General features: G+C 51.5%; 1 protein-coding gene across 1 annotated transcript in view; it reads left to right on the plus strand.

Annotated features, from left to right (window-relative positions):
• Positions 1-818: 818 nt before the first annotated feature.
• CASD1 (CAS1 domain containing 1) overlaps positions 819-26,651 on the plus strand; it is a 108,346-nt gene continuing 82,513 nt past the window's right edge. Inside the window, exons 1-3 of the mRNA XM_068235025.1 lie at positions 819-1,181; positions 9,475-9,571; positions 17,709-17,829. Of these exons, the coding sequence (XP_068091126.1) occupies positions 833-1,181; positions 9,475-9,571; positions 17,709-17,829 (567 nt within the window). The 5' untranslated portion in view covers positions 819-832. The remainder of the gene's footprint in view (positions 1,182-9,474; positions 9,572-17,708; positions 17,830-26,651) is intronic.

Raw genomic sequence — 26,651 nt, forward strand, 5'->3', positions numbered from 1 at the left:
CAGTCAGTGTAGGTGAGGCAGGCAGTGAGGTGCAGGCAAGCAGTCAGGGGTCAGTGCAGGCAGCAGGAAGTCAGTGAGGTGAGGCAGGCAGTGAGGTGCAGGCAAGCAGTCAGGGGTCAGTGCAGGCAGTAGGCAGTCAGTGAGGTGAGGCAAGCAGTGAGGTGCAGGCAGCAGTCAGAGGTCAGTGCAGGCAGCAGGGAGTCAGTGTAGGTGAGGCAGGCAGTGAGGTGCAGGCTGCAGGCAAGCAGTCAGGGATCAGTGCAGGCAGTAGGCAGTCAGTGAGGTGAGGCAAGCAGTGAGGTGCAGGCAGCAGTCAGAGGTCAGTGCAGGCAGCAGGGAGTCAGTGTAGGTGAGGCAGGCAGTGAGGTGCAGGCTGCAGGCAAGCAGTCAGGGATCAGTGCAGGCAGTAGGCAGTCAGTGAGGTGAGGCAAGCAGTGAGGTGCAGGCAGCAGTCAGAGGTCAGTGCAGGCAGCAGGGAAGCAGAGAGGTGAGGCAGGCAGTGAGGTGCAGGCAAGCAGTCAGGGGTCAGTGCAGGCAGCAGGGAGTCAGTGAGGTGCAGGCAAGCAGTAAGGGGTCAGTGCAGGCAGTAGGCAGTCAGTGAGGTGAGGCAGGCAGTGAGGTGCAGGCAAGCAGTCAGGGGTCAGTGCAGGCAGCAGGGAGTCAGTGAGGTGCAGGCAAGCAGTAAGGGGTCAGTGCAGGCAGTAGGCAGGGGTCAGTGCAGGCAGCAGGGAGTCAGTGAGGTGAGGCAGGCAGTGAGGTGCAGGCTGCAGGCAAGCAGTCAGGGGTCAGTGCAGGCAGTAGGGAGTCAGTGAGGTGAGGCACGCGGCGCGTGATGGAGGCGGAGCTAAAGCACAGAGAAGAGAAGGCGGGGTCGCAGCAGCAGCAGGAGGAGGAGTCGGAGCCGCTGCTGTCTGTGGAGGAGAGAGACCCCGCCCCGCCGGAGCCCCGCCCCGCCAGTGTCTCCCCGGCAGCAGTCCCCGCCCCCCGGGCCGCCGCTCTGCTCGCACGCTGCTGTCATGGAGGAGCCAAGATGGCGGCGCTGGCCTACAACCTGGGCAAGCGGGAGATCAACCATCACTTCAGTGTGAGGAACGCCAAGCTGCTGGCCCTGAGCGCCGCCCTGCTGCTCTCCGCCTGCCACGCCCTGTCCCGGGCCGCCACCGCCGGGGGAGGAGGAGGAGGTGAGAGAGACGGAGCGACGCCCCTCCCCCTTCCCTACTACTATCCATCCAACCATCACTGTGTGTGTGACAGGCCCCCTCCTCCTGTGTGTGTGTGTCTGCTGTGACAGGTCCCCCTCCTCCTGTGTGTGTGTGTCTGCTGTGACAGGCCCCCTCCTCCTGTGTGTGTGTGTCTGCTGTGACAGGCCCCCTCCTCCTGTGTGTGTGTGTCTGCTGTGACAGGTCCCCCTCCTCCTGTGTGTGTCTGCTGTGACAGGTCCTCCTCCCCCTCCTCCTGTGTGTGTGTGTCTGCTGTGACAGGTCCCCCTCCTCCTGTGTGTGTGTGTCTGCTGTGACAGGCCCCCTCCTCCTGTGTGTGTGTGTCTGCTGTGACAGGCCCCCTCCTCCTGTGTGTGTGTGTCTGCTGTGACAGGTCCCCCTCCTCCTGTGTGTGTGTGTCTGCTGTGACAGGTCCCCCTCTCCTGTGTGTGTGTCTGCTGTGACAGGTCCCCCTCCTCCTGTGTGTGTGTGTCTGCTGTGACAGGTCCCCCTCCTCCTGTGTGTGTGTGTCTGCTGTGACAGGTCCCCCTCCTCCTGTGTGTGTGTGTCTGCTGTGACAGGTCCCCCTCCTCCTGTGTGTGTGTGTGTCTGCTGTGACAGGTCCTCCTCCTCCTCCTCCTGTGTGTGTGTCTGCTGTGACAGGCCCCCCTCCTCCTCTGTGTGTGTGTCTGCTGTGACAGGTCCTCCTCCTCCTCCTGTGTGTGTCTGTCTGCTGTGACAGGCCCCCCTCCTCCTGTGTGTGTGTCTGCTGTGACAGGTCCCCCTCCTCCTGTGTGTGTCTGCTGTGACAGGCCCCCTCCTCCTGTGTGTGTCTGCTGTGACAGGTCCCCCTCCTCCTCCTCCTGTGTGTGTGTGTCTGCTGTGACAGGTCCCCTCCTTCTGTGTGTGTGTGTGTGTGTGTGTGTGTGTGTGTGTGTGTGTGTGTGTGTGTGTCTGCTGTGACAGGTCCTCCTCCTGTGTGTGTGTGTGTGTCTGCTGTGACAGGCCCCCCTCCTCGTGTGTGTGTGTGTGTGTGTGTGTGTGTCTGCTGTGACAGGCCCCCCTCCTCCTCTGTGTGTGTGTCTGCTGTGACAGGTCCCCCTCCTCCTGTGTGTGTGTCTGCTGTGACAGGCCCCCCTCTCCTGTGTGTGTGTCTGCTGTGACAGGCCCCCCTCCTCCTGTGTGTGTGTGTCTGCTGTGACAGGTCCCCTCCTTGTGTGTGTGTGTGTGTGTGTGTGTGTGTGTCTGTGTCTGCTGGGACAGGTCCTCCTCGTGTGTGTGTGTCTGCTGTGACAGGTCCTCCTCCTGTGTGTGTGTGTGTCTGCTGTGACAGGCCCCCCTCCTCGTGTGTGTGTGTGTGTGTGTGTGTGTGTGTGTGTGTGTGTGTGTCTGCTGTGACAGGCCCCCCTCCTCCTCTGTGTGTGTGTCTGCTGTGACAGGTCCCCCTCCTCCTGTGTGTGTGTCTGCTGTGACAGGCCCCCCTCTCCTGTGTGTGTGTCTGCTGTGACAGGCCCCCCTCCTCCTGTGTGTGTGTGTCTGCTGTGACAGGTCCCCTCCTTGTGTGTGTGTGTGTGTGTGTGTGTGTGTGTGTGTGTGTGTGTGTGTGTGTGTGTGTGTGTGTGTCTGTGTCTGCTGGGACAGGTCCTCCTCGTGTGTGTGTGTCTGCTGTGACAGGTCCTCCTCCTGTGTGTGTGTGTGTCTGCTGTGACAGGTCCTCCTCCTGTGTGTGTGTGTGTGTGTCTGCTGTGACAGGTCCCCCTCCTCGTGTGTGTGTCTGCTGTGACAGGCCCCCCTCCTCCTGTGTGTGTGTCTGCTGTGGCAGGTCCCCCTCCACCTGTGTGTGTGTGTGTGTGTGTGTCTGCAGTGACAAGGAATGGTGTGAGGGAGAAAGGTGTGTGTGTGTGTGTGTCTGCTGTGACAGGGAATGGTGTGAGGGATAGAGATAGTTGTGTGTGTGTGTGTGTGTGTGTGTGTGTGTGTGTGTGTGTCTGCAGTGACAGGTCCTCCTCATCCTGTGTGAGTGTGTCTGCAGTGACAGGGAATGGTTTGAGGGATAGAGATAGCTGTGTGTGTGTCTGCAGTGACAGGTAATGGTGTGAGGGATAGAGATGTGTGTGGGGTTGGAGGGGAGAGCATTGGGTCTGGCAGGTTATATAGATAGTCAGATACATGGCAATTATGTCACGGCTGCGCTTCCGTCTGATGATCACAGTTCAGCAGCTCACCGGGGGGGGGGGTATACCTTGTTCATTCACAAAGCTTTTCTAATGAGGAGCGATCCCTCTTCTGCCTCCAGTCACTGAATGCTGCGCAGAGAAACTCTCTGATGTGTGTGCTGATCCTTATCTTCTGCAATCAGTGATCAAATGGATCAATTGATTTTTGTCGCTGGAAGTTCAAAATGCTAGAAATACACTATGTAGAAGATGTTTTGGCGGATAGATGGCTCGATCGATAATTTCCGACAGGTCCAATCTGATTTTGATTGTTTTTCTGATCGATTTTCTCATAGAAGTGAATAGAAGTCGATCAGACAGTAAATCTGCCCAAAAAGCTTGTGTATTTCTAGCATTAGCTCTGTGAACAGGGTGCTGGGCCCATGTGCATGGCTCTGTGTGCAGGTCGCTGGGCCCATGTGCATGGCTCTGTGTGCAGGTCGCTGGGCCCCTGTGCATGGCTTTGTGTGCAGGTCGCTGGGCCCCTGTGCATGGCTTTGTGTGCAGGTCGCTGGGCCCCTGTGCATGGCTCTGTGTGCAGGTCGCTGGGCCCCTGTGCATGGCTTTGTGTGCCCGGGTGCTGGGCCCCTGTGCATGGCTTTGTGTGCAGGGTGCTGGGCCCATGTGCATGGCTCTGTGTGCAGGTCGCTGGGCCCATGTGCATGGCTCTGTGTGCAGGTCGCTGGGCCCCTGTGCATGGCTTTGTGTGCAGGTCGCTGGGCCCCTGTGCATGGCTTTGTGTGCAGGTCGCTGGGCCCCTGTGCATGGCTCTGTGTGCAGGTCGCTGGGCCCCTGTGCATGGCTTTGTGTGCCCGGGTGCTGGGCCCCTGTGCATGGCTTTGTGTGCCGGGTGCTGGGCCCCTGTCCATGGCTTTGTGTGCAGGGTGCTGGGCCCATGTGCATGGCTCTGTGTGCAGGTCGCTGGGCCCATGTGCATGGCTTTGTGTGCAGGGTTCTGGGCCCCTGTGCATGGCTTTGTGTGCTGGGCCCCTGTGCATGGCTTTGTGTGCCCGGGTGCTGGGCCCCTGTGCATGGCTTTGTGTGCCGGGTGCTGGGCCCCTGTCCATGGCTTTGTGTGCAGGGTTCTGGGCCCCTGTGCATGGCTTTGTGTGCAGGGTTCTGGGCCCCTGGGCAATGCTTTGTGTGCAGCGTTCTGGGCCCCTGTGCATGGCTTTGTGTGCAGGGTGCTTGGCCCCTGTGCATGGCTTTGTGTGCTGGGCCCCTGTGCATGGCTTTGTGTGCAGGTCGCTGGGCCCCTGTGCATGGCTCTGTGTGCACTGGTCGCTGGGCCCCTGTGCATGGCTCTGTGTGCACTGGTCGCTGGGCCCCTGTGCATGGCTCTGTGTGCACTGGTCGCTGGGCCCCTGTGCATGGCTCTGTGTGCACTGGTTGCTGGGCCCCTGTGCATGGCTCTGTGTGCACTGGTCGCTGGGCCCCTGTGCATGGCTCTGTGTGCACTGGTCGCTGGGCCCCTGTGCATGGCTCTGTGTGCACTGGTCGCTGGGCCCCTGTGCATGGCTCTGTGTGCACTGGTTGCTGGGCCCCTGTGCATGGCTCTGTGTGCACTGGTCGCTGGGCCACTGTGCATGGCTCTGTGTGCACTGGTCGCTGGGCCCCTGTGCATGGCTCTGTGTGCACTGGTCGCTGGGCCCCTGTGCATGGCTCTGTGTGCACTGGTCGCTGGGCCCCTGTGCATGGCTCTGTGTGCACTGGTCGCTGGGCCCCTGTGCATGGCTCTGTGTGCACTGGTCGCTGGGCCCCTGTGCATGGCACGTGACATCACACTGATCACTGCTCTCATTAGCTCTGTGTGCAGGTTGCTGGGCCCCTGTGCATAGCTCTGTGTAGAGGTCGCTCACATTACTCGTAATTGGGAAAGGCTATTTATAACAAGTATGGGGTCAGGTGACCACAGCCAAGGGGACCTGTCACAAAGGTTCTGTACTAATAACCTGAATCTCCGCTGGGCAGGTGATCTGACAGGAATGTCTCACCAGACAGGAACTGCTGACTGAGAGGACCCCGGAGGGCTGGCTACTGCACTGCCTGAGCTCATTGCTTCTCACTGAATCCTTCCCCTTCATACCTTACAGAGGAATGTGCTGAGCTCGGGGGGGAGGAGAGACAGCAGGGCGAGTTCAGCAGCGCCCTCTATAGGAATTAGTGGGTGCCTCCCCACCCCCAGGCATTGGTCTTCCCAGAGAAGGTCAGAATATAGCTTCAGCATGAACGCACAGAGGGTGTGTGTGGAATTGTCTTTGTGAGAGGAGCTCAGCTATAGACATTTATACAGCAGAGGCTGCGCTATCCGGGAACTCAATCAACGGGAAGTCTCAACTTATAGCCACTAACCGGCCTGCCTGAGGGATAGCCACTAACTGGCCTGCCCGAGGGGTAGCCACTAACTGGCCTGCCCGAGTGGTAGCCCCTAACTGGCCTGCCCGAGTGGTAGCCCCTAACTGGCCTGCCCGAGTGGTAGCCCCTAACTGGCCTGCCCGAGGGGTAGCCACTAACTGGCCTGCCCGAGGGGTAGCCACTAACTGGCCTGCCCGAGGGGTAGCCACTAACTGGCCTGCCCGAGGGGTAGCCACTAACTGGCCTGCCCGAGGGGTAGCCACTAACTGGCCTGCCCGAGGGGTAGCCACTAACTGGCCTGCCCGAGGGGTAGCCACTAACTGGCCTGCCCGAGGGGTAGCCACTAACTGGCCTGCCCGAGGGATAACAGGGACTGTTTTTTTTTTTTGTTTTTTTTTTAAAGGGGGGGGGGGCCTTAAAATACTTATGGAGCCCCCAGCGACGTCGTGTAGCCTCCCGGCAGCTCCTCGCTCCGATGCAGGTCAGGTGACACGCTGGCTTACGTGCGCGGAGGTTGCTGGAAAGCCGCTGGGATGTGCAGGAAGACAAGATGTCACTGGAGGCTCGGTAAGTATTTAGGCGGTGATGTGTGTGCTTTTTGTGGCAGTTGCTTAACCCATTCAGGTTCCGTCGTTTTAACTTGAGAAATGTTCACCTCCCATTCATTAGCCTATAACTTTATCACTACTTATCACAATGCACTGATCTATATCTTGTTTTTTCCGCCACCAATTAGGCTTTCTTTGGGGGGTACATTTTGCTAAGAGCCACTTTACTGTAAATGCATTTTAACAGGAAGAATAAGAAAAAAATGGAAAAATTCATTATTTCTCAGTTTTCAGCCATTATAGTTTTAAAATAATACATGCCTCCATAATTAAAACTCACGTATTGTATTTGTCCATATGTCCCGGTTATTACACCGTTAAAATTATGTCCCTATCACAATGTATGGCGACAATATTTTATTTGGAAATAAAGGTGCATTTTTTCCGTTTTGCATCTATCACTATTAACAAGTTTAAAATAAAAAAAAATATAGAAATATTTCATCTTTACATTGATATTTAAAAAGTTTAGACCCTTAGGTAAATATTTACATGTTTTTTTTTTGTTTTTTTTATTGTAATGTTTTTTTTTTGTTTTTTTTTTATAGTAAACATTTTATTTGGGTAGTTTTGGGAGGGTGGGAGATAAACAATAGGTTTGTAATGTAAATGTGTGTTGATTTTAATTTCTTTTTATTTTCAGTTGTAGTATTACTTTTTGGCCACAAGATGGCGGCCATGAGTTTGTTTACATGACGTCACTCTAAGCGTAACATACGCTTACAGTGACACATCAGGGAGGGAACGGCCAGAAAAGGCGCAGCTTCCGAGAGAAGCTGTCGCTTTTTCAGCGGGGGAGAGGAATCAATGATCGGGCACCATAGCCCGATTCATTGATTCCTGGGCTAACGAATCCGTGGCCGGGAGTGCGCATGCACGCGCGCGATCGGCTGCGCTCCGCGCATGGTTCCTGGACGTAGTTTCTACGTCCAGGAACCAAAATAGGTTAAGCAGCGGACAACGTATAAAGTAACGTATACTGCGGCTCTGCTGTATACACTCTTGAAGTGAGAGGGATATGGAGGCTGCCATATTTATTTCCTTTTAAACAATACAAGTTGCCTGGCAGCCCTGCTGATCTCTTTGGCTGCAGTAGTGTCTGAATCACACACTTGAAACAAGCATGCAGCTAATCCTGCCACACTTCAGTCACCTGATCTGCTGCATGCTTGTTCAGGGGTTATGGCTGAAAGTATTGGAGGCTGAGGATCAGAGAGATCCAGGCATTGTGCATTAGGAAATAAATATGGCAGCCTCCGTGTCACTGTCACTTCAGGTGTGCCTCAAGTAAAAATGGAATCAACTTGAGGAATGGTCGGGGGAGAGATCATTGAGTTGGTGGATTGCAGGGAATGTGAGCGATTCATTTTGGTGAGAGAATCCTGTACTGAATATTTCTGTTGTGTGGATGTGACCGGTGCCTTGCTTGTGCTGCAGGAGATGCTTAATGACCGGTGCCTTGCTTGTGCTGCAGGAGATGCTTAATGACCGGTGCCTTGCTTGTGCTGCAGGAGATGTATAATGACCGGGGCCTTGCTTGTGCTGCAGGAGATGTATAATGACCGGTGCCTTGCTTGTGCTGCAGGAGATGTATAATGACTGGTGCCTTGCCTGTGCTGCAGGAGATGTATAATGACCGGTGCCTTGCCTGTGCTGCAGGAGATGTATAATGACCGGTGCCTTGCTTGTGCTGCAGGAGATGTATAATGACTGGTGCCTTGCCTGTGCTGCAGGAGATGTATAATGACCGGTGCCTTGCTTGTGCTGCAGGAGATGTATAATGACCGGTGCCTTGCTTGTGCTGCAGGAGATGTATAATGACTGGTGCCTTGCCTGTGCTGCAGGAGATGTATAATGACCGGTGCCTTGCCTGTGCTGCAGGAGATGTATAATGACCGGTGCCTTGCCTGTGCTGCAGGAGATGTATAATGACCGGTGCCTTGCCTGTGCTGCAGGAGATGTATAATGACCGGTGCCTTGCTTGTGCTGCAGGAGATGTATAATGACCGGTGCCTTGCTTGTGCTGCAGGAGATGTATAATGACTGGTGCCTTGCCTGTGCTGCAGGAGATGTATAATGACCGATGCCTTGCCTGTGCTGCAGGAGATGCTTAATGACCGATGCCTTGCCTGTGCTGCAGGAGATGTATAATGACCGGTGCCTTGCCTGTGCTGCAGGAGATGCTTAATGACCGGTGCCTTGCCTGTGCTGCAGGAGATGTATAATGACCGGTGCCTTGCCTGTGCTGCAGGAGATGTATAATGACCGGTGCCTTGCCTGTGCTGCAGGAGATGTATAATGACCGGTGCCTTGCCTGTGCTGCAGGAGATGTATAATGACCGGTGCCTTGCCTGTGCTGCAGGAGATGTATAATGACCGGTGCCTTGCCTGTGCTGCAGGAGATGTATAATGACCGGTGCCTTGCTTGTGCTGCAGGAGATGTATAATGACCGGTGCCTTGCTTGTGCTGCAGGAGATGTATAATGACCGGTGCCTTGCTTGTGCTGCAGGAGATGTATAATGACCGGTGCCTTGCTTGTGCTGCAGGAGATGTTTAATGACCGGTGCCCTGCTTGTGCTGCAGGAGATGTATAATGACCGGTGCCTTGCTTGTGCTGCGGGAGATGTATGTTTCTGTAGATATATGTAATGACTGGTGCCCTGTTTGTGCTGCAGGAGATGTATGTTTCTCTAGATACATGTAATGTCCAGTGCATTGCTTGTGCTGCAGGAGATGTTGTGTGTTTCTCTAGATGCATGTAATGAATGATAGTAATTTCTGTAGATACATTTAGTGACCGGTGCCTTTCTTGTGCTGCAGGAGATGTATGTTTCTGTAGATACATTTAGTGACCGGTGCTTTCCTTGTGCTGCAGGAGATGTATGTTTCTGTAGATACATTTAGTGACCGGTGCCTTTCTTGTGCTGCAGGAGATGTATGTTTCTGTAGATACATGTAATGACCGGTGCCTTGCTTGTGCTGCAGGAGATTTATGTTTCTGTAGATACATTTAGTGACCGGTGCTTTGCTTGTGCTGCAGGAGATGTATATTTCTCTAGATACATTTAGTGACCGGTGCCTTTCTTGTGCTGCAGGAGATGACATGTGCGGGTACCTCATATCCAGCGGCCGGTTCCTGGGGGAGAACGTTTGGCAGCCGTACAGCTGTATGATGCACAGATACAAGTCCAGGTACGGATCCTCCGCTTTATGCAATGCTGCTGTTTGGCTTCTCTCAATCCTTTGCACCCTTTTTTAACGACTGTGTCCGGTTTTTGGATTGTCACAATTTGCCAATGAATAATATACCGTATTCTTTGGACTATAAGACGCTCCTGACCATAAGATGCACCCAGGTTTAGATATATACTAAACCTGGTGCATCCATGGGGAAGGGGCATCTTGTGGATTATGCCCCCTTGTACCTCTTGTGTCTTCCTCTGTCATCCTTGTGTCCTCCTCTGTCATCCTTGTGTCCTTCATGTGTCTTGCCCTTTCCCCCTTGTGTCCCCCTCTATGCCCCTCTGTGTTCCCCTGTGTCCTCCTCTGCATGGACACAGTACAGGGAGTCCCGACATTGCTGCAGGTTGGAGGTTGGTATTGGCAGCGTTCACAGGTCAGAAACTCCCTGCATTTGGACTATAAGACCAGGGCTGTGGAGATGGTACAAAATACTCCGACTCCTCAGGTTATGAAACCTCCGACTCCACAGCCCTATATAAGATCTCACTTCTGGGGGGAGAAAAAGTGACTCTTATTGTCCAAAAAATACACTAATAATCCTTGTCCCCTCTTTGCACTGGTGCGCTGCGATTTTTGGCCGATCGCTGATGTCAGGAACCGGCCCGCGGCACGCCTGCGTATACGGCTCCCGACTGCGGGTTTGACCAGACTGAGAGGGGAAGCAGCCTTAGTCAAGCTAAAACGAGGCTGGGACCCCTCAGAACACCTCTCACTGCCACCACTAGCGGTTCGCTAGACACTTCCACTCTGCTGTCGAGTCCTCAGCGCACACTCCGCGTTTTCGTATTTGGGTCAGCTTTGCGCTTAGGCCGAATACGAGAACGCCACGCACCCACACACACAGTACAGTTGTACAGTAAAACAGCACAATCAGACACTGACTTGTAATGCAAGTTACACTGTCGTGCAGCAAAACCACTAACAGTCGTTCCAAACGATACTGTTAGCTACTCGCACTGGCGTTTCGTACGTTGGGTCAGCTGCGCGCTTTAGGCCAACGTATGACAAACGCCCCCACACACACAATGCAATTACAATTTCATATGGTAGTGTTGCTCACACATACAACTAGGCACGGACTTATACACAGCTACACTGCAGTCTCCTCTAGGCTATGAGTGTTAGTTTAGTACGGCAGAAGTCAAGCTTATTAAATAATAATTTAATATTCCAGAAAAACATAGAACAATGCAGAACTTAATATATACAAAAGATTACAAAAAACAAAGTAAAAATAGTTACAAGATAAAAGTTACAAAGATAAAAGTTACAAAGATACACACGGATACTTGCGTAAAAATAAAAATGGGGATTAAAAATGTTACCAACTTGAAGGTCTCAACGTTGTCGGCAGGAGCATGCCGCTTGTTCGACCAGAAGTCAAGATCAACTCTAGCTATGCGCTATCTCCAAGAGAAGATACCGGTGGCTGTCCTGGGCCAGCTTAAATAGTCCGAAGTGTCCCCTGGGGCATTTAATGTCCAGCCCCCAGGAACTAATGCACTTTCCCCGTTTGTGACATCACCGAACGCTTGTCATAATCTTGAGAACAACAAATATCCTTTTGACACTTACAGATTTCAAAGCAATTCCTTTTCCAGAGATCCAACATCCACTATAGTACCCGCCACACCCAACAAAAGACTTCCTTAGCCCAATTTCCCCAGGTTACAATGTCTATACATCAAGAGATTGTTAAGTGAGGCTTTTCAACTCCAGGTGCAAACTTGATTAGGCTTTTTCCTGTCTCCTGTTTTTAAAGTCTGCAGAGATTTCCAAACCCCTTCCAATAGATGTAATTTACAGGGTATGTTTGCGTTTCTTCACCACAAGTTGACATGTGTTAGACTTTTCCTGACTAGGCTTGCTTTGTGTATTGAGACAATGGGCCGTCTCCTGAGTTCAAAAAGCCAGGCAGATAATCCCATTAGCAGAAACTCAAAGCACTTCATATGCTCAAGACAATACCCACTTCCTTGCCCCAAGCCAGGGGTCTGCAACCTTTAAGACATAAAGAGCCACTTGGACCCGTTTCCGAAAAGAGAAAAAAAATTGGGAGCCGCAAAACCATTATAAAACAAATCTAACACTGCATATATTGTTACTACCTTAATGCTATATACAGGACCCCCATATGCACAAATCCTTCAGCAGATATGACCCCCATATGCACAAATCCTTCAGCAGATATGACCCCCATATGCACAAATCCTTCAGCAGATATGACCCCCATATGCACAAATCCTCCAGCAGATATGACCCCCATATGCACAAATCCTTCAGCAGATATGACCCCCATATGCACAAATCCTTCAGCAGATATGACCCCCATATGCACAAATCCTTCAGCAGATATGACCCCCATATGCACAAATCCTTCAGCAGATATGACCCCCATATGCACAAATCCTTCAGCAGATATGACCCCCATATGCACAAATCGTTAGCAGATATGACCCCCATTTGCACAAATCGTTAGCAGATATGACCCCCATATGCACAAATCCTTCAGCAGATATGACCCCCATATGCACAAATCATTAGCAGATATGACCCCCATATGCACAAATCGTTAGCAGATATGACCCCCATATGCACAATCCTTCGCAGATATGACCCCCATATGCACAATCCTTCGCAGATATGACCCCCATATGCACAAATCGTTAGCAGATATGACCCCCATATGCATAAATCGTTAGCAGATATGACCCCCATATGCACAAATCCTTCAGCAGATATGACCCCCATATGCACAAATCCTTCAGCAGATATGACCCCCATATGCACAAATCCTTCAGCAGATATGACCCCCATTTGCACAAATCGTTAGCAAATATGACCCCCATTTGCACAAATCGTTAGCAGATATGACCCCCATATGCACAAATCCTTCAGCAGATATGACCCCCATTTGCACAAATCGTTAGCAAATATGACCCCCATATGCAAAAATCGTTAGCAGATATGACCCCCATATGCACAAATCGTTAGCAGATATGACCCCCATATGCACAATCCTTCAGAAGATCTGAAAAGAAAAACCCATTTACTCACCTAGTCAGAAGACACGTTCTCCTCCTGTTCCGACCTCCAGTCCCGACCTGGCGCGCAACTCCCACGATCCTCTTCCTACGTCACGTCCTGCCTGATTAACACTGCAGGGCTACGGGAAAATGGCCGCCCGAAGCCCTGCACTGCACTGGTCCGGCGGCCTCTCTAATAGGCTGCCGGTGTAATGTCAGAAATTGCAGCCCGAATGCAGCCCTGCACACGCGCGCGCCGCAGCCACCGGAGCCGCGAAGGTGTAAAAGAGCCGCATGCGGCTCCGGAGCCGCGGGTTGCCGACCCCTGCCCCAAGCAATCCAAGGCAACCGTTCCCTCCATGGAACACAGGCAGAAAAATGAAAGAATATGTTCCTGTTATCCTTACATCATAAGCACCCCAATATATCACCACAGCTGAAGTGCTGCATTTTCTGTGGGACTGGCACGTATTCGGTTTCTCAGTATCTGCCGCAAATCACCACTAAAAACGCGCTTGTTTTAAATGTTGAAAATTGATATCAGCATTGCAACGTGTTTGTGGTGCTGATCGCAAAATTTGGTGACAAAGGGCCCTTTCTGTGTTAAAAGGAACCCGAGGGGAGAGTGATATGGTGGCTGCCATATTTATTACAATGCATGTCTGAGTCAAAACCCCGGAACAAGTATATGGATAATCCCGTGAAAGCTGAGTCAGCTGAGTCAGAGCACCTGATCTGCTGCATGCTTGTTCCGGGACTATGGCTGAAAGTATTAGAGGCAGAAGAACAGCAGGACAGCCAGGCAAATACATATGGCAGCCTCCATATCTGTCTCACCTCAAGTTCCCTTTAAAGTGCAACTAACCTCAGAACTTTCTGCTCTAAAAGATTGGCCCAGCATGGTAACCTGTTGGCCAGGGTCACGGGATTTTGCATTGTGTTGCCCCTGTGATAGCGGCGCTACGGATTGGAACAGCAGCACGTTCTGCTTGGCTTGCAACGATTACAGTGAAGCATAGAGTCCATGAAAAGCATGCTTCACTCCATAACGCATGCAGCGCGTTACCAGGACACACGCTGATATACCGCAGCACACAGTGCACTGTGTACATTGCATAGATCAGAGCTTACTTGTCCTCCGGTACCAGCAGCAGTGCATGTTGTGTGGACAGCCACAGATGGAGCTGCTGAGCTCTGCTGAGACCCTGATTACCTCCCCTACTTGGTTGTGGTTCTCTGCAGATTATTCCCTGTTGGTGGTACTTGGCAGGCTTGGGAAGGCTTGGCATAGATGGTGAATCCGCCTAAACAAACACAGGACACAGAGAAGGGAATTTCTTCAGCATTTATATGATTAATAAAGATTTTTACTGATTACACCAATGGATTAGTGAATGTACTGCAGACAATTTAAGACCTTTTAAAGAGACACTGAAGCGAAAAAAAATGATGATATAATAAATTGCTTGTGTAGTACAGATAATTACGAGAACATTAGTAGCAAAGAAAATATTCTCATTTTTATTTTCGGTTATATATTTGTTTTTTTTTGTTTTTTTAATAACATTGCATCATTCTATAATATTTGCAGTTAACACATTACACTCAGCATTCTAAATGATTTTACAGAGCAGGCTTATGAACTATTGACCTGTCCTCTGCAGAGAAAAAGAAAATGTTCACTTCTAGGCTGCCGCAGGATAAACATGAGCCAATGTTACAAAAACATGCTCACAAGTACATTAAGCAACAGATTGCCTCATTTCTGGGTAATAGGAGAGGAAACGCTATATTTGGCTTGTCCCATGTGAGCAGGCGCAGATAGGGTCACCCATCACATGCTATTATCAGGCAATTACATGCGATGGGGACTGGCCCGTCCCTGCTCAGATGATGTCACATTTAACTCTTTAGAGGCTGGTATTAAACAGCCAACGGGCTCCAGAGAGCCACTTCTCACTTCAATCTTTCATTTCAACTTTACTTTCATTCCGTAACTATATGCTGTATATACGCGAAGTGCAACGTATCATAGATTATAAGATACAGCCTGGACCATTCACCAGGGATGGCCCAAGTCTGCATGGAACACATAAGATTCTACAGACCGATTGCTTTGCTGAGGTAACGAAGATTGCTGATCACATCTGTATATCTGTTTTCTGAATAAACACCTTAAAGAGGAACTGTAACGACAAAACGGCCCCTGGGGGGTACTCACCTCGGGTGGGGGAAGCCTCAGGATCCTAATGAGGCTTCCCACGCCGTCCTGCGTCCAGCTGCAGCCCTCCGTACAGCCGTGACGCAATATTTACCTTCCTGGCTCCTGCGCAGGCGCTCTGATGCCTCTCGGCGCCGAAGTAGGCGGAAATACCCGATCGCCGTCGGGTCTGCTCTACTGCGCAGGCGCAAGTTTCCGGCGCCTGCGCAGTAGAGCGGACCTGACGGAGATCGGGTATTTCCGTCTATTTCCGTGCCGAAAGTCGCCACAGCGCCCCCGCTGGAGCCAGCAAAGGTAAATATTGAACTGACAGTCGGCACAGTCGCCGGCTGTTCGGAGGGCTGCGGCGAGACCCCTGTGGGACAGAGGACGGCGTGGGAAGCCTCATTAGGATCCGGAGGCTTCCCCCACCCGAGGTGAGTACCCCCCAGGGGATCTTTTTGTTGTTACAGAGTCTCTTTAAAGAGAACCCGAGGCGGGGTTCTTACATCGCAATCCTTATACAGAGGCTGGGTCTGTCTATAGAGCCCAGCCTCTGTTGCTAGTTGGTTCCCTCCAAAGACCCCCCTGTGCGCTGTCAGACCCCATAAAACACCGCCGCGCGACGCGTCTGTGTTTACCTCACTACTGTCAGTCTCGCCGCTCCCCTGCCTGCTGAATCGCTCCGGTCCCCGCCCACGTCCCTTCCCTCCAATCAGCGGCGAGGGTAGGGATGTGGGCGGGGACCGGAGCGATTCAGGAGGCGGGGGAGCGGCGAGACTGACAATAGTGAGATAAACACAGCCGGCTGCGACAAGCTGAGTGTTGCCAGCGCGGCTGTGTTTTATGGGGTCTGACAGCGCGTGGGGGGGGGGGGGGGGGGGCTTTGGAGGAAACTAACTAGCAACAGAGGCTGGGCTCTATAGACAGACCCAGCCTCTGTATGGGGATTGTGATGGAAGAACCCCGCCTCGGGTTCTCTTTAACATTTGAAGTCGTCTAAGCAGTTCTATCTCCTGTGCTATTGCTATATAGAGTGTCAAGTTATCACACTTTCTGTGATTGGTGCCGGACAAAGGTGAAGTGTTGTTGCCTATAGCAACCAACTAATATTTATTACAACAATGACTGACAGTTGAGATAACAAGCTTCAGAAGACTGTTAATTAACTGTGTGTGAAAATAACTACAGAGGAGGTAAATTAACTACAGAAGAGGTAACTTAAGGAATGAAGAGATAAGATAACTCTCTCACTGTGTGAGGTAAGTTTTCTCTTGCCTTATTATCTCCAGCATGATCTTAGTGAATTGAGGCCATAGTGACTCGTGTAGCAGATGTACGGTACAGTAATGTCATGTACAAAAAGTATCGTTTTGCACACTCCAAACTGAAAAACACGGCGTAGCTCCACTCTCCTGCAGTTGTGCGCCTGTCAAAATAGGCTTAAAGAGACACTTAAGTCAAACAAAAAAAAATGAGCTTTACTCACCTGGGGCTTCCAATAGCCCCCTGCAGCTCTCCGGTGCCCTCGCCGTCTCCCTCCGATCCTCCTGGCCCCGCCAGCAGCCACTTCCTGTTTCGGTGACAGGAGCTGACAGGCTGGGGACGCGAGTAATTCTTCGCGTTCCCAGACACATTAGCACCCTCTATGCTGCTATATGGTATATGATATATGCTATAGCAGCATAGATGGCGCTATTGTGACCAGGAATGCGAAGAATCACTCGCGTCCCCAGCCTGTCAGCTCCTGTCACCGAAACAGGAAGTGGCTGCCGGCGGGGCCAGGAGGATCGGAGGGAGCCGGCGAGGGCACCGGACAGCTGCAGGGGGCTATTGGAAGCCCCAGGTGAGTAAAACTCATTTTTTTCGTTTGACTTAAGTGTCCCTTTAAAGAGAATCTGTACTCTAAAATTCTTACAATAAAAAGCATACCATTCTAATCATTATGTTCTCCTGGGCCCCTCTGTGCTGTTTCTGCCACTCCCTGCTGCAATCCTGGCTTGTAATTGCCAGTTTTAGGCAGTGTTTACAAACAAAACACACAGCAAGTGATACGCTGAGAGTAGATCAGTGTGTGAGTCATACAGAGTGTGCAGGGGGCCTGGAGAGGGTGTGTATAGCTTCTAGCCAATCACAAGCAGCACAGCACATTTCAGCCTGACTGCCTCAGCCCGACAGAGCCGACAGAGGAGAGAATATTAGATTATATAACAGAGATAATACAACCACTGTGCAACTAGGAAAGGCTGCAGTTAGACAGAGCACATTAGAACAGGTATAGGAACTTATAGGATAGAAGAAATAAGGATGAAAATGTTTTTACAGAGTCTCTTTAAGGCCAGAAACCCACTAGGATGATTTCTAAGCACTAGTGATTTGAAAAAGCTCTTGCTAATGCAATTCTCTGGGGAAATGTATAAAATCACATCGCTATGGTGGGATCACACCCATAGCATTACATTAGCAAGAGCTTTCAAATCTAAAGCGCTCCGAAAAGCACTCCTGGTAGGTTTCTGGCCCAAGACCTCACCTGCTTGGCTGGCTTCCTGTTAGTGGATTCAGGTCTTAGAATTGCTTACCCACTTCCTGTAACAAGTCCCTCCTCCTCATGTAGACACACAGGTTTCTGATGCAATGCAGGGATGCTGAGAAATGTAATCTGGTATCTATTGTCACATGATCACACTTGCCACTCACCAGCTGCATCCAGTGAGGACAGGAAGCGAGCTGTACTGCAACCACTAGCTAGTTTGTCTCATGAAACAGGTATAGTCTGCCCAAGACTTGGAATCTGTGCATTCTTTATGTTCAGGAAAGCCGGGGTCTCTTTTCGTAATGAATCTTGTCTCGGTTTTTGCAGTGAAGCCAAATCCTGCCTCGCAAACCAGCATGTGGCATTCGTGGGAGATTCGAGGATACGCCAGTTATTCACTTCCTTCGTCAGGATTCTGGATCCCCGCTACAAGGAAGAAGGCAACCGGGTAAGTCAGAGGCGGGGCTACAGTATATATATATATATATATATATATATATATATATATATATATATATATATATATATATATATATATATATATATATATATATATATATATATATATATATACCCTCTTTCCCTGAATATAAGACCTACCCTGAAGATAAGCCCTAGCTGGAATTTTGAGCATGCTTGAAATATAAGCCCTACTCCGAAAATAAGCCCTAGTGGAAGTTAGAGAGGAGGAAGAGGCAGCCAGTAAGTGGGGACACCGTGGTGCAGTGGCAATCGGGCACTGAACCTGTCATCCCAGCACACAGCAAGGTTATCAGCTGTGTAGGGATGATAGGGCAGGTGCCTGATCAGTACAGTAGCATACCTTCAAATCCAGGAACATCACAGTACAAAGGAACAGGAAATATTCTGCTGAGAGACACTTCCTTATAGAAATATAAGACATCCCCTGAAAATAAGCCCTAGCACATCTTTTAGAGCAAAAATTAATATCAGACACTGTCTTATTTTTGGGGAAAGACGGTATATATACACATATACATACACACATACACATATATATTATATATATGTATGCATGTATGTATGCATGTATATGTGTGTGTGTATGTATGTGTGTGTATATATATATATACATATATATATATATATATATATATATATATATATATATATATATATATATATATATATATATATATATATATATATATACCCCCAGTATAGATAGCCAGGTATAGGTGCCCCCAGTATAGGATAGCCAGGTATAGGTGCCCCCAGTATAGGATAGCCAGGTATAGGTGTCCCCAGTATAGGTTAGCCAGGTATAGGTGCCCCCATTATAAGTTAGCCAGGTATAGGTGCTTCCATTATAGGTAGCCAGGTATAGGTGCTTCCAGTATAGGTAGCCAGGTATAGGTGCCCCCAGTATAGGATAGCCAGGTATAGGTGCCCCCAGTATAGGATAGCCAGGTATAGATGCCCCCGGTATAGGATAGCCAGGTATAGGTGCCCCCGGTATAGGATAGCCAGGTATAGGTGCCCCCAGTATAGGATAGCCAGGTATAGATGCCCCCGGTATAGGATAGCCAGGTATAGGTGCCCCCGGTATAGGATAGCCAGGTATAGGTGCCCCCGGTATAGGATAGCCAGGTATAGGTGCCCCCGGTATAGGATAGCCAGGTATAGGTGCCCCCAGTATAGGATAGCCAGGTATAGGTGCCCCCAGTATAGGATAGCCAGGTATAGGTGCCCCCAGTATAGGATAGCCAGGTATAGGTGCCCCCAGTATAGGATAGCCAGGTATAGATGCCCCCGGTATAGGATAGCCAGGTATAGGTGCCCCCGGTATAGGATAGCCAGGTATAGGTGCCCCCAGTATAGGATAGCCAGGTATAGGTGCCCCCAGTATAGGATAGCCAGGTATAGGTGCCCCCAGTATAGCTAGCCAGGTATAGATGCCCCCAGTATAGGATAGCCAGGTATAGGTGCCCCCAGTATAAGTAGCCAGGAATAGTTTCTCCCAGTATAGGTTTAGCAGGTAGTGCCTCAAATAAAAGTAGCCAGTCCCTTCTCAGGCCGCTGCTCATTTACCTTCTCAAGTTGGGCAGCCCCCCTTCTCTACCACACTCTCCAGATCCCCCTCGCTAGACCTCAGATCAGCGGTGACCCTCAGACAGTGTCGAGATAGGAGAGTGGCTCCCCTAGTGGTGGTGCATATACATATAAGTAAGTAAGTACTTCCTGTATGTGCGCTGTTACTAAGGGAGATGGGGGGCAGGAGGGAGACCGCCACTTGGAAGACACCGCCTGACGCACGTCGTTCGGGCAGCATCATGGAAGGTCCGCCCCTGCTCTTCCCATACAAGTTCAGTTTCACCTGCTCAGTAGCTCCACCCACATGTCTCCTCCCATACAAGTTCAGTTTCACCTGCTCAGTAGCTCCACCCACGTGTCTCCTCCCATACAAGTTCAGTTTCACCTGCTCAGTAGCTCCACCCACGTGTCTCCTCCCATACAAGTTCAGTTTCACCTGCTCAGTAGCTCCACCCACGTGTCTCCTCCCATACAAATTCAGTTTCACCTGCTCAGCAGCCCCGCCCACGTGTCTCCTCCCATACAAGTTCAGTTTCACCTGCTCAGTAGCTCCACCCACGTGTCTCCTCCCATACAAGTTCAGTTTCACCTGCTCAGCAGCCCCGCCCACGTGTCTCCTCCCATACAGGTTCAGTTTCACCTGCTCAGTACCTCCACCCACGTGTCTCCTCCCATACAAGTTCAGTTTCACCTGCTCAGTAGCTCCACCCACATGTCTCCTCCCATACAAGTTCAGTTTCACCTGCTCAGTAGCTCCACCCACGTGTCTCCTCCCATACAAGTTCAGTTTCACCTGCTCAGCAGCCCCGCCCACGTGTCTCCTCCCATACAGGTTCAGTTTCACCTGCTCAGTACCTCCACCCACGTGTCTCCTCCCATACAAGTTCAGTTTCACCTGCTCAGTAGCTCCACCCACATGTCTCCTCCCATACAAGTTCAGTTTCACCTGCTCAGTAGCTCCACCCACGTGTCTCCTCCCATACAAGTTCAGTTTCACCTGCTCAGTAGCTCCACCCACGTGTCTCCTCCCATACAAGTTCAGTTTCACCTGCTCAGTAGCTCCACCCACGTGTCTCCTCCCATACAAATTCAGTTTCACCTGCTCAGCAGCCCCGCCCACGTGTCTCCTCCCATACAAGTTCAGTTTCACCTGCTCAGTAGCTCCACCCACGTGTCTCCTCCCATACAAGTTCAGTTTCACCTGCTCAGCAGCCCCGCCCACGTGTCTCCTCCCATACAGGTTCAGTTTCACCTGCTCAGTACCTCCACCCACGTGTCTCCTCCCATACAAGTTCAGTTTCACCTGCTCAGTAGCTCCACCCACGTGTCTCCTCCCATACAAGTTCAGTTTCACCTGCTCAGTAGCTCTACCCACGTGTCTCCTCCCATACAAGTTCAGTTTCACCTGCTCAGCAGCCCCGCCCACGTGTCTCCTCCCATACAAGTTGTTTCACCTGCTCAGTAGCTCCACCCACGTGTCTCCTCCCATACAAGTTCAGTTTCACCTGCTCAGTAGCTCCACCCACGTGTCTCCTCCCATACAAGTTCAGTTTCACCTGCTCAGCAGCCCCGCCCACGTGTCTCCTCCCATACAAGTTCAGTTTCACCTGCTCAGCAGCCCCGCCCACGTGTCTCCTCCCATACAAGTTCAGTTTCACCTGCTCAGTAGCTCCACCCACGTGTCTCCTCCCATACAAGTTCAGTTTCACCTGCTCAGTAGCTCCACCCACGTGTCTCCTCCCATACAAGTTCAGTTTCACCTGCTCAGTAGCTCCACCCACGTGTCTCCTCCCATACAAGTTCAGTTTCACCTGCTCAGTAGCTCCACCCACGTGTCTCCTCCCATACAAGTTCAGTTTCACCTGCTCAGCAGCCCCGCCCACGTGTCTCCTCCCATACAAGTTCAGTTTCACCTGCTCAGTAGCTCCACCCACGTGTCTCCTCCCATACAAGTTCAATTTCACCTGCTCAGCAGCCCCGCCCATGTGTCTCCTCCCATACAAGTTCAGTTTCACCTGCTCAGTAGCTCCACCCACGTGTCTCCTCCCATACAAGTTCAGTTTCACCTGCTCAGTAGCTCCACCCACGTGTCTCCTCCCATACAAGTTCAGTTTCACCTGCTCAGTAGCTCCACCCACGTGTCTCCTCCCATACAAGTTCAGTTTCACCTGCTCAGTAGCTCCACCCACGTGTCTCCTCCCATACAAGTTCAGTTTCACCTGCTCAGCAGCCCCGCCCACGTGTCTCCTCCCATACAAGTTCAGTTTCACCTGCTCAGTAGCTCCACCCACGTGTCTCCTCCCATACAAGTTCAGTTTCACCTGCTCAGCAGCCCCGCCCACGTGTCTCCTCCCATACAAGTTCAGTTTCACCTGCTCAGCAGCCCCGCCCACGTGTCTCCTCCCATACAAGTTCAGTTTCACCTGCTCAGTAGCTCCACCCACGTGTCTCCTCCCATACAAGTTCAGTTTCACCTGCTCAGCAGCCCCGCCCACGTGTCTCCTCCCATACAAGTTCAGTTTCACCTGCTCAGCAGCTCCACCCACGTGTCTCCTCCCATACAAGTTCAGTTTCACCTGCTCAGTAGCTCCACCCACGTGTCTCCTCCCATACAAGTTCAGTTTCACCTGCTCAGCAGCCCCGCCCACGTGTCTCCTCCCATACAAGTTCAGTTTCACCTGCTCAGCAGCTCCCCCCACGTGTCTCCTCCCATACAGGTTCAGTTTCACCTGCTCAGTAGCTCCACCCACGTGTCTCCTCCCATACAAGTTCAGTTTCACCTGCTCAGCAGCCCCGCCCACGTGTCTCCTCCCATACAAGTTCAGTTTCACCTGCTCAGTAGCTCCACCCACGTGTCTCCTCCCATACAAGTTCAGTTTCACCTGCTCAGTAGCTCCACCCACGTGTCTCCTCCCATACAAGTTCAGTTTCACCTGCTCAGTAGCTCTACCCACGTGTCTCCTCCCATACAAGTTCAGTTTCACCTGCTCAGTAGCTCCACCCACGTGTCTCCTCCCATACAAGTTCAGTTTCACCTGCTCAGCAGCCCCGCCCACGTGTCTCCTCCCATACAAGTTCAGTTTCACCTGCTCAGCAGCCCCGCCCACGTGTCTCCTCCCATACAAGTTCAGTTTCACCTGCTCAGTAGCTCCACCCACGTGTTTCCTCCCATACAAGTTCAGTTTCACCTGCTCAGTAGCTTCACCCACGTGTCTCCTCCCATACAAGTTCAGTTTCACCTGCTCAGCAGCCCCGCCCACGTGTCTCCTCCCATACAAGTTCAGTTTCACCTGCTCAGCAGCCCCGCCCACGTGTCTCCTCCCATACAAGTTCAGTTTCACCTGCTCAGCAGCCCCGCCCACGTGTCTCCTCCCATACAAGTTCAGTTTCACCTGCTCAGCAGCCCCGCCCACGTGTCTCCTCCCATACAAGTTCAGTTTCACCTGCTCAGCAGCCCCGCCCACATGTCTCCTCCCATACAAGTTCAGTTTCACCTGCTCAGTAGCCCCACCCACGTGTCTCCTCCCATACAAGTTCAGTTTCACCTGCTCAGCAGCCCCGCCCACGTGTCTCCTCCCATACAAGTTCAGTTTCACCTGCTCAGTAGCTCTACCCACGTGTCTCCTCCCATACAAGTTCAGTTTCACCTGCTCAGTAGCCCCACCCACGTGTCTCCTCCCATACAAGTTCAGTTTCACCTGCTCAGTAGCTCCACCCACGTGTCTCCTCCCATACAAGTTCAGTTTCACCTGCTCAGCAGCCCCGCCCACGTGTCTCCTCCCATACAAGTTCAGTTTCACCTGCTCTGCAGCCCCGCCCTGCTTCCTGCATTCAGCCCAAAACTTGTAAATAGATTTATTTGATTTTCTTTTATTGACTTTGTTTTCTATAGACTTCCCCATCAAAAAGCTTGACGTTGCTGAAAGTTTTTATTTCCTTGTTAAACATTCCAGTTGGCTGGAGTCAGCGCTGGAGGCGGAGCCTCATTACTGTCGCACTTATTCTAAAAATAGCTCGAGGCGCGGGATGTGGTTATAATTGGTCGGCCACTGCCCACACCCACTTGTACAGTGTCTGTATGTGCGTATATATAGTATAAGCATAAGCACACACAGGCATACTATACAGGCATTGTTTGGCCTGGATAAGCCGCACTTCTGCCCTTCCCTCCAGTTTTCTACTTCAAGGCAAAGTTTACCTTCCGCTGATAATGAGATGTCAGTTCTACTCAAGTCGCTTTCTAACATAATAGAGGAACTGGAGTGAAAACAACTTAAAGTAAATCAGAGATCAAATGCAATAAAGAATCGATACTTACCCGGGGCTTCCTCCAGCTCCATAAACTGTGTGCGTCCCTCTCCGGCCTCCCTCGGTCTGCCGTTCAGCCTCAATCAGCCCCGGTAACACCCATGCACAGGACTGTCCCACCCATGCACAGGACTGTCCCACCCATGCACAGGACTGTCCCACCCATGCACAGGACTGTCCCACCCATGCACAGGACTGTCCCACCCATGCACAGGACTGTCCCACCCATGCACGGGACTGTCCCACCCATGCACGGGACTGTCCCACCCATGCACGGCACTGTCCCACCCATGCACGGCACTGTCCCACCCATGCACGGCACTGTCCCACCCATGCACGGCACTGTCCCACCCATGCACGGCACTGTCCCACCCATGCACGGCACTGTCCCACCCATGCACGGCACTGTCCCACCCATGCACGGCACCGTCCCACCCATGCACGGGACCGCCCCACCCATGCACGGGACCGCCCCACCCATGCACGGGACCGCCCCACCCATGCACGGGACCGCCCCACCCATGCACGGGACCGCCCCACCCATGCACGGGACCGCCCCACCCATGCACGGGACCGCCCCACCCATGCACGGGACCGTCCCACCCATGCACGGGACCGTCCCACCCATGCACGGGACCGTCCCACCCATGCGTAGAGGACCCAGACTGGACATGACTGAGCTGTTACCGGTGCTGGTTGCGGCTGAACGGCAGACCACGGGAGGCCGGAGAGGGACGCACATAGTTTATATAGCTGGAGGAAGCCCCGGGTAAGTATTGATTCTTTATTGCTTTTGAACTCTGGTACACTTTAACCACTTGAGGACCGCAGTGTTAAACCCCCCTATTGACAAGGCCGTGTTTTGTTAAATGGGCCACTGCAGCTTTAAAGGGGAACTGAAGTAAGAGGTATACGGAGGCTGCCATATTTATTTCCTTTTAATCAATACCAGTTGCCTGGCAGCCCTGCTGGTCTATTTCTCTGCAGTAGTATCTGAATAACACCAGAAACAAGCATGCAGCTAGTCTTGTCAGATCTGACTTTAAAGTCTGAAACACTTGATCTGCTGCATGCTTGTTCAGGGGCTATGGCTAATAGTATTAGGGGCAGAGGATCAGCAGGGCTGCCAGGCAACTGGTATGGCTTAAAAGGAAATAAACATGGCAGCCTCCATATACCTCTCTCTTCAGTTCCCCTTTAAGGCCTCGCTGCAGGGCGGCACAACACAGCACACAAGTGACCCCCCTTTCCTCCCCACTGACAGCTCTCTGTTGGTGGGGTCTGATTGCTCCCCGTGTGTGTGTGTGTGTGTGTGTGTGTGTGTTTTTTTTTATATAAATATTTGTGCTTTTTTTTTTTTATTTATTTATTTATAAATTGTAGTATTTTTTTATTTTTTTAAATAACTCCCCCCCCCCCCCCCCCCAGCTAGCCAGCCAGTCACGGCGATCGGCTGTCATATGAGAGCTGATTGCTCTCCTGTGTCTTAGATCGTAGCGCTGTACAGCCTACTTCGCGATCGCCGCTGGGAGACTGAAGGCGGAGATGTGCGCGATCTCCTGCTAGCCCCATAGAAGGCCGTTCACACCAATCGGCATGGAGCAGTCCTGGGGCGGGCGCCGCGTTGGTTGGCTAAAGGTTAACCACTACAGGTTCCTGACAAGAGGTTCGAGAGCTGTGTCGCTATCGATACGGCAATAACTTTTTATTACCTTTGCTAACAAAGTGATCCAGATATGGGTTTTTTTAGGACAATCTAGGCTTTCTTTGGGGAATATTTTTTTCAAAGTATTTTTTAATTTCACAGGAAGTTTATTGAGGAAAATTAAGGCAGAAATGCAAAAATTACGCATTTTTTCATGTTTTCCCCATAGTAATTTTTACATGACAAGTGGCACAATGGTAACTCTATACCCTACATGCCATATGTCATCGCTAGTTGTGCATGTAGCGCACTATTATCGCCAGCCTGTGCGTCTGCAGCCATTGCGTGCCAACGCGCTCGGGGGCACAGTTTGGCGACTCCCAGCTGCATTGCTAGGCAACCACATTTTCCCCGAGCTGTCGCCATTACAGGTGTCCGTGAATCTTTAGGCCAAGTATAGGTGACGCAAGGGGTTAATTAGTCTGGTAGGGGTTCACACAAAAAAAAAATTGGACACTGCCACTTTAAAAAAAAAACTTTTTTGTACAGTAACTTTGTGTGTAGTTGCTGGTGGCAGCAATCAGTTTGTGCACCAGCAACGGGGGGCGCACACACAGTGATACAAATTCTAGTAGACACCAGCAACGGGGGGCGCACACACAGTGGCAGCGGCTTTTAGTGCTGGAAATCAGTCTTGCATCCAGGAACCATAAGTGGTAAAGTCAATGGGCTCTGGGCCGTATAGATCCTTCCTGTGCATAGGTATAAGTAAGCCGATATACTGCTTCCCTGCTCCTGCACAAGTCCCGGCGGAGGTAATTACTATTCCCCCTCCAGGCCGCCATGAATACCCACTATGCAATCCGGCTTCCAGCTATTGCTGACGGCCCGATTACAGTGTTTTTATATTAATTTGTGCTCCGTTTTCTGATGGCGCCCAAATTACTCAGAGTGCTGCTGTAATAGCTGTAATTCACATTACGGCCTCTGGCGGCGCCGCCTGCGCCCAAATCTCCTGCGCTGTTATTACAGCACTCGCCTTGCTGCTCCTCTCACAGTCCCCGCGTTCCAGCGCTGCCTTCCCTGGTAGGTCGAATACTGCTCTCTGCCGATGCAGAAGGCCAGATGTGTTTTGGGAACCAGAGTGCTCCCGAAGATAGGCAGCTCCATACGCGCCCTATCTCCCTCGCTCCCCCTCGCCCTCCCTTGTGCCCCCTCTCCCTCGCGCCCCCTCGCCCTCCCTCGCGCCCCCTCTCCCCCCC

Source organism: Hyperolius riggenbachi, chromosome 5 (assembly GCF_040937935.1).
Source record: "Hyperolius riggenbachi isolate aHypRig1 chromosome 5, aHypRig1.pri, whole genome shotgun sequence".
NCBI lineage: Eukaryota > Metazoa > Chordata > Amphibia > Anura > Hyperoliidae > Hyperolius > Hyperolius riggenbachi.